The sequence below is a fragment of the Dreissena polymorpha genome, chromosome 1, assembly GCF_020536995.1.
Source record: "Dreissena polymorpha isolate Duluth1 chromosome 1, UMN_Dpol_1.0, whole genome shotgun sequence".
In the NCBI taxonomy this organism is placed as follows: Eukaryota; Metazoa; Mollusca; class Bivalvia; order Myida; family Dreissenidae; genus Dreissena; species Dreissena polymorpha.
Genome location: NC_068355.1, coordinates 210,151,086 through 210,165,412, shown reverse-complemented (window position 1 = coordinate 210,165,412; position 14,327 = coordinate 210,151,086). Strand labels below are relative to the sequence as shown.

At 33.8% G+C, this 14,327-nt stretch overlaps 1 protein-coding gene across 3 annotated transcripts in view; it reads right to left on the bottom strand.

Annotated features, from left to right (window-relative positions):
- Positions 1–3,804: 3,804 nt before the first annotated feature.
- Positions 3,805–14,327, bottom strand: part of LOC127864849 (MORN repeat-containing protein 2-like) — a 94,764-nt gene continuing 84,241 nt past the window's right edge. For 2 of the 3 annotated variants that reach the window (XM_052404747.1, XM_052404749.1), the window contains 2 exons: positions 5,051–5,291; positions 3,805–4,010 (listed from right to left, as the gene is read on the bottom strand). In XM_052404747.1, the coding sequence (XP_052260707.1) occupies positions 3,905–4,010; positions 5,051–5,291 (347 nt within the window). In that variant the 3' untranslated portion in view covers positions 3,805–3,904. The remainder of the gene's footprint in view (positions 4,011–5,050; positions 5,292–14,327) is intronic. The other variant, XM_052404745.1, reaches the window with a different exon arrangement.

Here is a 14,327-nt window from a genome sequence, read left to right as displayed (position 1 = left end):
TAGAACGATCAAACCCTGAATGACAAGTGTCTTACAATATCATGTATCAATGTTAAATGACGTTGATCAATTGTCCACGTAACACTACAGGCGTTGTTTGACTAGTGACCTCCTGTGCTGTCCATTCGAAGAAGGTATTGCCCGGGTTGAATATGTACCTGTTGCTGTCAAGTAGATGTCTTGGTTTGTTGTTTTCTGTCTATGTTGATTCATGGGTGATGTTATCTACCATTGCTGTCGTGAAGAAGCTCTATCTATCGCCAAGCTGTGTAGGCAAATCGCACGTGGTCGGTTGCACTCATCTGCGTATCAAGGTTCACATCGAGGCTGGATATGTCATCGTGGTTTCTGTTGTTTTTGTCGCTGAACCAGCCGTCATCACGTCGTTGTTTCTGTTGTTGAATCCATCGTGATATTGTCTCTGGATATGGTGTTGATGCGTACCGCGTTGCTTATCAATTGTGACGTATGTTAAAACCTTTGTGATCGCATTGTTGTTTCTGTTGTTGGTGATTGTACTTTTGTTCTTGGTTCCAGCGTCTTCATTTCTCTTGGGACATTAAGATCTTCTATTGGCCATAATGCTCACGAGGTATTAACTATAGCAGTGTTCTCCTTGATGTCTTAGGCCTCGGAAGTATCATTCCAAATGCGTTATCTACGCACGTCAAACAGTTGAACGGCTGCATCTACTCTATAGTTTTTAACGTCACAAGTATTGTGTCCAGTGTTGCGTCACTTGTTGTCCTTCGAAATCTTCTGGCGTTGGTCTTCTTTTAGCGATAGAACCAGGTGTTCACTTTGAGAGTAAACGCCGTGATGTTCCATTCTAATTATGTTGTTTGTTTCTTCTATTCGTTGTGGAAGGCGTTGTCTCGCGAAGTCGCTCTTCTTCGGCGTTGTCTTCAAATCTCGATATTTTTATCTGCGTCGTGGTGATACAAGTATCAGTTGTTCAAAATCATGGCAAACATTTATAAATATCCCCTAAGTTATTGTTAAATATCGTCATGACAACTTACTGTGAAATCTTATTCAAAAAAATAAATTCTTTACAACGAAAAAATATTAGTCAATTCCTCAAAACATACTTCGGATAAGTACATGACAGTTTGACATCTGACAAGCCATTTACTTAATATGACCTGTGTACCGCCTTAGGCTGTCATTTTACGCACGTGCAGCCAGTAAATTTTTGACAGGCGCGCGCCACTTTATTGACCTAGAGTAATGGGTAATGATAGACGTACCTGTTCAAATCATGGTGTCATAAACCTCATCTTTAGCACTATAGTTTTGCCGTTGGGCATAGATTTATGGACATGTTTGACCTGTGCACTTGTAAAAATGCGCAAATATGACAAGGCAGACTTTTATATATATGCATTCATAATATAAGAACACGTATCGGTATACTTCAAAATTCAGGTCTTTGCTCCTAATCGAACTACTCAAATAATTCTTATGCGACATCGCATCTTCTGTCCATAGCGTAATTTGCTTCGATGGCACAGGGATAAATTCTCTTACTCATGAGGACGCTAAGGTTATCAGAACCTCGGGCTCGGTATGTCCGAACGCTGATCAGTCAGCCGTGCTCATAAAATATAATTGTAACCCTTAAACAATTATATTAGAAATTTAATGCGTACATATCGTTATATTTTCACTGCGCTATACGCGTCAGATCGCATTAAATTCTTACTTAAAATTACTCAAGACCTTCAATATTACCGATATCCTACATATATTTGCATCAACACAATGACGTATATACATATTTACATAATATTTTTTTTGTGTGTCTGCCTTATTCATATTCGCAATCAACATTATTTTTCTTATTTCCTATTTTCTTTCTTTTACAATTCGGAAAACTATTTTTAAATTTTCCAATAATTTTATTTATTCGTCCTCTTTAATTTTCTTTATCATTATAATAAACAAAACCTGCCTTATTTTCTTTATTAAAATAATAAACGAAACTGTCTTAAATAATCTAAATTCCTAAATTCTTAATTCCGTAAATGTAAAATTCTAGGTAAATTCTTTAAATATTCTCAATGATTTGTTCGCCTCTAATTTCATTATTTCTATAACTCAGAAAATTCTGTAAATTTAAATTACTTTCTTTTTTATTAATTTTATTCTTAATTTCCCGATATTTTAGAAAAACTACAGATCAATGAAAAACTGTATGATTTTGATACTTGCATAATTTCCTCGTACATGATTAATTATCATCATTATTATTTTTAACATCTAACTACAAAAAATTCTTTAAAACAATTCTTAAAAATTTCGTTGTCATGACGCTTTTTACTTTCATTTTCTACTTTATAAATTTTGAAATTCCCTCTCCAAGTTTGCCATAATTGTTTTAAACAACATACCTGAATTCATGTCGCGTTGTGGTTGTGATGTTTTCATTTTTTCGGCACGTGATCGCACTTGTGATCGTACTTCGGTCGTATCCATGGTACACGGCTCCATAAAATGTACTGTGTCACGTAATTACAATTACGTATTGTTCGTGGAAAACACACAGTAACAACTAAAGTTCATTTCTGATTTCTTTGCGTTTTATTTCTGCTTATTAACACAACACAACGTTTCCAAAATGTTTGTCAAATACAAGATACATGCGAAGCCCGCAACGGGCCCATCCCGCGAAAGCCAGCAATAATGCGACTTGTATATTCGGCCGTTCAAGTAAGACTCCTTCATACAACGCAGATGCCAATTTATACAATAATGGACAAATAAATTGGGTGACGGCTGTCTGGATGATTGACTTTAACATGAGTTGAATTACCTGATACGGGATGGCTTTATGTGTGACTTACATATCTTGTGCATATATATGCCAATAATTAAGCGAGACCACGTTTGTTTAACTGTCACCTGTCATTTAACATGAAAATATACACAAATTAACAGTGCTGCATGTGCTTACAATAGACATAACAAATTAGTGAACCCAGCCATGGGCCATAACTTGGTGCATTTTTTTCGTCTAATTTGACGACGACATATGATGCCCATTTATGCATTTCTTCAGGAAGACAGATATTATGTATTCAGTTACACCGAACAAGGAATATACATGAAATACACCAATTATGCGACATGAAATACATCAATTATGCGACAGCCGCCCCGAGTAAGCGTTACAAACGGGAAACGATCAAAATATTTGCAGAGTTTGTGTTGTTTTCGTAACATTTTATTAAAATATGCGGACTGATTATATAAGAATTAAATGCATTAAACAATGAAACTGCCCGGATGGGCAAGTGATTAAATCGATGGCTTTTTAGTTTAACCCTTTTTATTTTAGCTCGGTTGCATCGAAAGCCTCAGGCTTAAAGAAACGCTCTCGAGTCCGTTTCCTGGGCCTATAACCAGTACATGGTGTCTTTAGGGAAGATCGAGAGAACGCTCCCCAAATGGGGATCGAACCAGTGACCTCGGGTTTATTTTTTTTCATTATAATGGTCAGTGGTTAGATTCGAAGTATTTTTTGGTAATTCTATTGTTTCTTTAAAACGGCACGGTTTTGTTCGGATGCTTACATGTATCCATTTAAAGCATTGTATGACGATCTTCTAAAATGCCCAAATCTGTAAATAAGTCACTTAAATAATTCAAAGCTATGAAAATCCACGACGCAACTGCTGCCATTTGAATGACATGATAACGGTAAACCAGTTTAGAAAATATCGCATGGTTAAACACATTCAAGGATTTCACGGATATAATGTTGTGCGGACTAAAGGACAAAAATATAAATATAGAACTGAATAATGTACACAATTTATTTTTAAACATGATAATGATGATCACTGATCGTTCACTAAAAATGGATGACATCACCGAACAATGGCGGGGAAAGAGTCACGTGCTATTGGAGTCTCAGATGGAAATGCAGGCCCGGGGCAGCCATGTACCGGAACTGCCCTGTCCAGGTCTGTTGTTCGGTATCCGTAAAATTACCCTTACCCTCGAGTCTGAAAGACCATAATCAATGGATTAAGATTGTTGTGCCCGGCATAGATCTATTTTTTCTTATTCATAAAAATAAATTTGGATATATTTGCCGTCATTCAATATAAAATAATTTACATCTGATTTCTCAAATTTAAAAATAATAAATGAATTCATTTTGCTTACATTCTTCTACAATTCAAAAAAAGAATTAAAGACTCATTTTTCAAAGTCGTAAACGCATTTATAAGTACTATTTTCTGAAATTTATAGTAAATTAGTTGAAGTCTATTAAACCTTAAAATAGTGCAATTTTTAGATAAAACCTTGTCTCACTCACTGAGCTGAATTACTTCATTAATGTCAATTATACTCAATAGCATCAAATATAATATATATGTGTGTTCGATATGATAATGGATCATATCATCACTGTAAAGGGAGACAATTAACATTGTTCTGCTAGAGCGATCTTTATTGAAAATATGAATTCTCTCATGTTCCAGTGGTTTTAAACATAGAATATTTAACCCGCACTCTAGGAAATCGGGGCATAATGCATGCATGTAAATTATGCTCCCAGATGAGTCTGTTCAGAAGGCACAGACTAATAACCGACGAAACTTCCTTGTATGGAATTTTTTCTTAAAGAAGAGTCTGGTCTTAGCAAAATTAGAGTTAAGGAACACTGCACAGGGTAATCAGGGGCGTGCATTTAACCCGGTTTTCCCAAAACGAGGCTCATTTTATAGTTCGTGCTTAGTGTGAATGGGTAAACCTACCGCTGAATTTAAACATGCTATAGTACGCACTATTACAACTGGAATTGACTAAGAAAATCAAAACGGAAACTCCAAAGTTACAATTCCCTTGTTGTTGTTTTTTTAAATCCTCTCCCCTAGGTTATTTATTATACCCCAAACAAGAACCAATATCAGGTATGAAAGAGTAAATCCCAAGTGACAACTCACGTGAGCCACACTCTGGGAAAACAGGGCTTAATGCATGTGCGTAAATATTTTTTTAAGAAAATACTTTCTTTAAACAAAAAAATATGACTCACTTGTTCTCCACAAAATCCCCCTCATAAGATGACTCATTGGGCCAAGTGTACACGCCCCGTCCGTGGAACTGGTTATTCACGAACTCGCCGGCGTAGAATGCACCACTGTGGTGGGTAAGTTTGCCAACGCCATTCATCTTGTCGTCGGCCCATTCGCCATCGTAGACACTGCCGTCAGTGGTTGAGTGGACGCCGCGACCGCTGCGGATGATGCTTCCGTCTTGCTGTATGTACTCGCCCTCTGTGGAGAGAATGCTTGTTTTAAACAAGATATGTGATTGTCAGAAACAATTTGTCCCCTTTTGCGCCGCTTTGAAGCTATATATTTGACCTTTGACCTTGAAGGATGACCTTGACCTTGACCTTTCACCACTCAAAATGTGCAGCTCCATGAGATACATATGCATGCCAAATATCAAGTTGCTATCTTCAATATTGCAAAAGTTATCGCAAATGTTAAAGTTGACGCAAACCAACAGACCAACCAACCAACAGACAGGGCAAAAACAATATTCCCCCACTATAGTGGTGGGGGACATAAAAATTAACTGCAGTCTGGGAAAACAGGGTTTTATGCATGTGCGTTAAGTGTTGCCCCAAATAAGCATCAGCTGTCCCGACAGGCTAATCAGGGACAACACTTTAAACTTTTATGGGGTTTATTGTATATAAAAAGTCTCTTTTTAGGGCAGATCCAGTTCAGAAAAAAAGTTTTATGACAAATTTGATAACAACAGAAAGTGTTGTGTCTGATAAGCCTGTGTTAACTGCACAGGCTTATCTGGGATGACCCTTAATGCACACAATAATCTCTCAGAAAACTAGTCTCAATGTTTTTGCGCAAAGTGTCGTCCCAGATTAAACTATGAATTCCACATGTGCTAATTTGGGGCATCACTTTGTGATTTTTTGTTTAAATGAAGTTAATTGTAAATGGAAATCAAGTCTTGACGGAAAAAGTTGTCCCTGATAAACCTGTGGTCCTCACAGGCTAAGCTATGACAGCGTTTTACGCACATGCATTAAGACCCATTGTCTCAGAGCGCTTCTCAAATGTAAAAGTAAAGCGCTCCAAAACCTGCCGCTGACCGATATCTATGAATATAATAAAAATCATTTTTATGAAAACTTGTGATTAGTTATCATGCATGAATCAGGTTAAATAGATCAACAAATATCTTACTTACTGTCAATTTGAAATTAAATAAAAGACAGTAATTTATGCTTATAGAGTTTACACAAATCTGGTTGAAAACTAGATTGCATGTCTGTGCATTGAGTGTCTTCCTTGATAAGCCAGTCCAGTCCGCACAGGCTGGTCAGTGATGAAACTTTCCGCGGTTATGGAATTCTTTGTTTTCAGGAACTTTCTTAAGTGAGTCAATGATAAGCATGTGCAAACTGTTCATGCTAAGCTGGGATACGGCCATTGGGGAACACAAACACCCTGCTCAAGATCACAGGACCAGTGTCCTCTACTTTCTTGCCTTTCTTTTCTGAAAGAAACAATAAACATGTCAATTAAGCTGTTTATTTTAGCCTTGTTCTGGGAAAATGGTCTTAAAGCATGTGCGTAAAGTGTGCAGAGTGCACAGGCTAATCTGGGACGACACTTAATGCACACGCATTTAACCCTTTGAGCGCTGGAACCGGATTTTGAAGGCCTTTGCAAACAGTTTGGATCCAGATGAGACGCCACAGAACGTGGCGTCTCATCAGGATCCAAACTGTTTGCTATTTTGATAGTATTCTTTGAAAAAAATCGAAGAAAATGCTAATTTTAGAAATTCTGCAGACGACATTTTAGCAGACGACAAATTTCCCAGCATGCAAAGGGCTAGAGCTGTGCTTTCCCAGAACAAGACTGATTTCATCTTCAAACAGGAATAGTTATATTATTTAACTATTTGTTGTGTCTCAAAAGAGGAATATGTTTCGATTGACAAAATTGACCCAGCACTTGTTAAATATACATGTATTTGCATACAATTTACGCTTGGATTTTGTCCATTGTTTGTATGTGGTATTATTTGTGGACGTTTTGCATGAGTTGAATGTAAACATAACAATTTACTTTGGAATGTAAGTTTCAATAAATGCATATCGCTTCTAGTACATCAAATAATGTTTCCAGTGTAACACTATTTTTATATATTCTTGCATTAAGGTCCATGCCAGATTAATATTGGCGAGCTATATATAAGTACACTCTTAAAATATTGGCAATGTTGAAAATGATGGAATATTCATTTCCTAATAGTCTCTAGTCCTCAAAGCAGCAATTAATGTTTTGAATTTTTTATTAAATCAGCCTTGTTTGGGAAAAACTTGGCTTAATGCATGTGCGTAAAGTGTCATTCCAAATGAGCCTGTGAAGTCTACAAGGCTAATCAGGGGTGACACTTTACACCTAATCTTGGTTTTTTTCTAAGCATTAACTTCCTTTAAACAAAAATACCAAAAAATCAGATAGTGTTGTCCCTGTGCAGACTGCAAATGCATTAAGTCTGGTTTTCCCCAGAACGCTGCTATAATTACGTGTGATGTGGCACTGCATGTTGAATAGGCCACTGCAAAAAATGTTTAATGCTGCTACAAGAAAGTCAGCTTTGATTGACTTAAGATCAAATTGACCTACATAATACCCGGTAATAAATATGTCTTGTTTTTAGCTGCCACAGAATAATATATGTTTTAATTGCACAACTCGTAAAAATAATAGCATTTGTATACATGTATAGTACATTGTACTAAACAGATACATGAATGTGTAACTACTGACAAGCTATTTGATAATTTGTATAATATACCATTATATAAGTTTAGCTCATTACTTGATTATCTGCTGTTTAAAAAAATATGAAGAACGTAATCACTATTTGAACTCGTGCGACAATATGTGTTTGAATAGTTGATAGCTTCAGTAAGCTTATCGAGTTAGTATTCTTAGTAAGAGTTCATACAACAAGGAGTTGCAGGGGCAGGTCATGCAAAGATGCAAAGAAAAAACATACATGTTTTGCCATTGGGTACAATGGTAGCGAAGTGATACAAAAGGGTCAGTTGAACAAATGTAACACATCAAATGTATTTAAAAAGCAAGACAAACAAATAAAAGGTCAATTGATTTATAAGAAAAACTGGTAAATAAATATTATAAATTAAATCCCAGCTTTCAGTTTGCAACTTTGAAATTGACAATAGACCAAATATTACAAAAATAAGATCAATGATTTACTGATTATACATCCTTTTTATAACATATTGTTTAAAATGGACACATATAAATAAGCTTAATCATTTTAATTGATAGTGTTAAGATTTTATGAGTATTAAAAAGCTTGAAGAACACACAGCATGCATGGAAACACTGCATACAACAAGCATTAAAATAATGCATTTGCAGTAACATGCAAATTGGTATATATAACATGGGGGTATCAAATAAATTATATGTATTTTATAAATGTATGCAAGCAACACAATTTATATAATTATACACATATGATTAATATAGAAATTATATATTATGTTATTGCATTTATTGATTAGATTGCTATCTACTGTGCATTCATCAAAAGCTATATTGTAAAGTATTTTGAAGCATGTACATTTATGTACAATGATAAGTTGAAATGAAAAACTATTGATTAAGAAAAAAGAAATGTTAATAACACATATATGCTATGTGTACATTGAAATGACTGTTATAGAAATAATTCAAAATCTTATTGCCAAAAAAGTAACAGGGACATTGTCACAATGATCAGAGTCTCAATGTATAAATTTTGACATCAAAATTAATTTTGACATCAAAATTAATTTTGACATCAAAATTGTATTTGGTAAAGCCATAGATTGTATATATGTCTTTACAATGATAAGTTATTTGGTTAAATCACTTTATTGAGGTCAATGGTATGCAGGACCTTTTTAGTCACATGTGACACGTGACAAGCATTGCATGATTTGTTTTATCAATTATCTTATTACTTATGATAAAATCATAAGGTATTAATATGTAATGTGTTTGTCTTAGTTTAACCCATTTTTAACACCTTACGTGCACATGAAAACCATTTATGTTCACATAGTCTAATTTATACTAGTAAATATCCAACCATTTAGTTGTGAAATGTATTTAAATATAAATAGTACATACTGAAACACCATCATGTATTATTCCTAATGGAATGCCACATTGATCATAAGTATTTATATATTTATTTATGTAATTATATTAAATTATATTTAATAAATAATATTTTTCACCAGAAATAAAAGTATATTTTTTAATTAAAAAATTACAATATAAATATGTTGATTTTAACATAAAAAACAAACAAACTAAAAATGTTAAAATATACTGAAACACAATCATGTATTATTCCTAATGAATTTCCACATCGATAGGTATTTATATGTTTATTAATGTAATTATATCAAATTTTATTTAATAAATACTATTTTTCACCAGAAATTACAGTATATTTTTTACTACAAAATTACAATATATGTTAAATTTTTACAATGAAAAATACAACAACTAAACATGTTGAAATTTATTTAACATTTAGAGCAATTATTTTTATTGAATATTTTTGCATTTTTGTTTTGCCACACCGGGTATATTTCAACCTTACACACACTAGCACAAAAAAAATCCATGCTCATGGATAACAAGAAGGCATTGGCAAAAACAATAAAAACTAATGTACAACAGCTGAACTTTTTTTCTATCTCAAACTTGATCATTCTGAGGAGAATTTGTTAATTATTTCTAAAGCTTTATTGTAAAACAAGAGCACCACATAACGGGTGTCAGCGCTCGGCTGCGAAAGCTTGTCAGATTATTTTTTTTAAGAGGTCACAGTGACCTTGACCTTTGACCTAGAGACCCAAAAATGGGTGTGGCATGTAGAACTCATCAAGGTGTATCTACATATGAAGTTTCGAAGTTGTAGGTGGAAGCACTTTGATTTTAGAGCAAAATGTCAAGGTTTTTGCACGACGCGGACGGCGGACAACGACGGACACGACACGACGAGCTGGCTATGACAATACCTCGGATTTTCTCCGTAAACAGCCGAGCTAATAACACAGAATCTTAATTTAATATACAGGTTATTATGAATGAATGAGAGATTTATAAACCTAGTTTTATACATTTTCTGCTTCTTTCACAGTTCACAGTTTCTATTCCAATTTTTCTCGACTGCAATTATTCCAGTTTATGTTTAACCCCACTCATAACAAATATGAAAATACAATGTCAGCTGCAACATACTAATTGATGAACAAATATTTAAAAAGTGTTTACAAGATTTATAGAGAATAATAGGTAACTGTCTGATAATAAGTTAATATATTAGATGAGGCTTAGAATACCATTCATGGCAAGGCTTGCCAAGCAGTTATTTTATTAGTGCTGAGCCTGGTATATTACCAAACGATAGGCAGTTACCTGTTTTTCTGTTTATCATACATCTACATCCCCATTAAAAAATAATAATTTTAAAAAAATGCTAGGACACTGCATTTTAAGCGGGAATGAATATGATTTTATATGTTTGATAAAATAATTTTCTGCTGTTTTTATTGCTTTTTGTGCCTAAAATATATTACATCTTAATAAGTTTTAGTATTACATGTATTTTGACATTTTTAACTTTAGAGTTCAAGTAAGAAAATATCTGCAATTTATACAAGTTGCTTGTATGCGTAATTTTATAAAGTGACTTATGATATTTCTTAAGAAATTTAGAGACCAAAGTTCAGCTGTATGTATCTACAGACAGGGAACAATATGGCAAAGGAAAAACAGATCAAGAAGGACTGATCATCATGTAACAGGTACACAATATATATAAAGAGGGGTTACCTTCTGTGTGCGCTGGAAAGAGAAGCATCAAAACAATATGGTCAAAAATAAGTGAATGAATGAATTCTTAAAATTTTCAAAAATCAAAACATTAAAAATAGAACTTAACACTAAATATATACGATTATATGCAATTGTAACTTAACGTGATACTATGGATAACAGAGCGACACTAAGTCTTGTGATTGACTGGTACATAAAACTGGAACTTGACTGCTGAGCGCACATTGATCAATTTCAAGCGTCTTTGGTGCTTTCTATACTGATGATTGATGTGAGATAAGGTGCAGCCAAAATGATTAACTTGCTCATAAAATACAAAAATAACATTTTTGAAATCGCAGTAAAAAGTAGGTTTACAATTTTGTTTTTGTATCTAGCAATGTAGCAGTTGCGTTTGAGAAACGTGCAATTTTTTTCCGCAGATGATCATAAATGACACTTTACGAAAACATGCGTTTAAAATAACTTCGTCGGACTGGAGAGTACATGCTGCAAGAACAAGGTCAATAACGATTGAATCTATTTAAATCACACATCCTATTAGTTGCAATAATTCAACTCTCAGCGTTATAACCCAATGGGTTGCTGAGAGTTGCAATGCGCTTTCTCTTGTCCATGGGTGCAAAATATTATCAACAATGCAAGGGTTAAGGAACACTGAAACTGCAAGAACTTATTAAAGTTTACCTGTCTAAACCACAACTCATCCAAATGGTACCATTAAAGCAAGAAATAATTGTGATTAACTTAATTTTTCTTTCGTACGCTGTATCCGCCATAATGGAAAATTGACCCAATATTGGTTAGGTCGCTGTACACCAATATTTTGCACGTTGGGTTATGTGATGGAGCCTATTATAAAGCCGATAACGATGTGGTATTCGATGCAGAATACACTGTTTCAAATTTAAACTTAAAAATGTCATCGAGATTAGTGTGTTGAAACATCGTCGTATTTGTATAGGGTGCATGCAAAGGATAACATCCGTAGGTTGCCATTCAGGTAAATTTAACATGTTTATGAAGTTTATTCATTATTTTCCTCAAGTTGTCTCGAACGACGTCTGTTTAGTGAAGCGCACGGATTCCGTTCGCTGAACTGCACCCATGTTTATGAAGGGTTGCATATGGACTCCCAGAGCCGCCATAGCAAAAATTATCAAAGGCTCTGGGAGTCCGTTTATATGGACTAACATCCTAAAGGCTATACATCGCGTTTTCCTGAAGAATTTTCAGTTATAAATGATAATTTCATTCTAATCGATTTACAATAAGGCTGACACAAATATTTAGATTATATACATATATCAATTATATATGAAAAGAGCCTCAAACCTGGCATTTCACTATTTTTGTAGAAAGCTTTCCAACTTGTTTACAATTAGTTTGTAGGCGCCGCCATTTGTAAATAGTAGCTATGGTGATACACGCAGAGCTAATTTGTATGCCGTATTTTATAGCGGTCATTTTGCATCTAATAGGCATGTGCTATTATATATATGCTGGCAAATTCGACTGTACAGACATTTTCGAATATAGAACTAAATATCAGGCATACTAAGTATTTCGCATTTTTCGACACATGTTCTTCTTTGCTTTTATTTTAATTCATATTGAAGTATATGTATAAAATGAGGTTTTTTTTACACATTTTATATAAATTAATGAGTATTTGACAAAAAATTGTGCAGTCCCGCTTTAAAACCCGCATATAATCTAAAATAACCTTCTATGCATGAACTTGCATTAGCAGTGTTGGTACAATCAGAACTGTCCGTGCATAATATAAGAAGAAGAAAAAAGACGAAAAGGCAAGTTTATTTAAAAATACCATTTGTAAACTAAAATAGTAAAAGAAGATGATTTTTTAACAGTTTCGTTATGAAAATTTCAATGTATTTACGATGTTGTGAGATTGCATTCTATGATTCTATCGATCGTCTTTCGAATTTGCTTATTTCATCATTATAACAATATGCATACATTGGTGGCACTCTCATAGGTACGCCTTGATATTCATGGATGTTAATCACGGAAACCCGTAATATGTATACGTCCAATGATCTTTAGCCAGGTTAATTACTGTCTTCCTATTCGAAATAGACGTCAGTTGCAAAAAATGGTATAATAGAAGGCTAGCGTAAATAACATTTAGGGAACAACAGTTTTCTCAAATCTCCTTATAATGGACAAATTAACAAAAAATAGTATTCATTTTCAATTACACCTTCGCTTCTTGGAATATTTCTATATCTACCTTCTTCTATGAATAATGAGTGTGGAGCACATCGAAGTCTAATAAAGTAAATTATTTCCCTAACATTTAAAACAAGATCTAATTAGTTTTCAAAATCAAATTTGATATAAATAAACAATAAGTATTAAGTTTGGGAAAGTTATCAATACCACTTATCTATGTTTGTAAACTGATTAATATCCTTCATACGTTGACAGATACAATTAACTTCACTAGTGGTTATATCAGATTTATTATTCAAAAAAGACAATCCTAATTCCTGGAGCAATATCTTGAGTTGTATTCCCGAATTGGTAATAAATGCGAATTAATGTAATCGAAATTAATCAACACTTTATTAAGTAAGGACGCTGGATTCTGCTTTATTTGAGACAAAATTTAATGATAAACATTTTTTTAACACACTCTAAACGAACAAGCTCGCCATACACTGCCGCGGAAGAAGATTGTGATCGAATAGACCAGTTCAATATTCTAGTTATTGTTTAACATAAGTATGTGCACATTTTCAATCCTTACAATTGAGTGTGTATCTTTTAAGTTAACGCATATGGTACTGATTCCATACCTCTATATTGTCGTCGTGTGTTTGCTATTTTAAGGAATCACTGTAGGAATTTAAATGTAGCATGTGAGTTTTTGTAATAATAACAAGGATATACATCTACAAGTTTCTATCCGGATATTTTACTTCAATAAAAGCTTGGTAAAGTTATAAAACAAAATATCATGTGTCTATAAACATAGTTCAAAATTGTTGGTATGGCACATTTTGCTCAACAAAGCTCGCGTTCCATTAGCGTTTTGGATGGGTTATTTTACTATCTTTTTTCTATGTATCAATACATTTAACGTGCGATATAGTGTTTAAATATGCGTACATTATACAAATCTAATGTCTCGGAGTATTTCACAGTCACTGGTCAACTTTGTTGAAAGTTGTGTTTTCCGTGGTAGATTTAGGCACTTTGTGATCGGATTAGTGCATATTGGATATTAGACGGGTTATATATTCGTGGTATATACTTAAACTTATTAAATATTTATTAATTTCAACAGTTTACAGACTGTCCGTTCAATGTTAATACCTTAGAATCAAGATGCTACGAGTTCAATGTCTCCTTATATACTTTAAG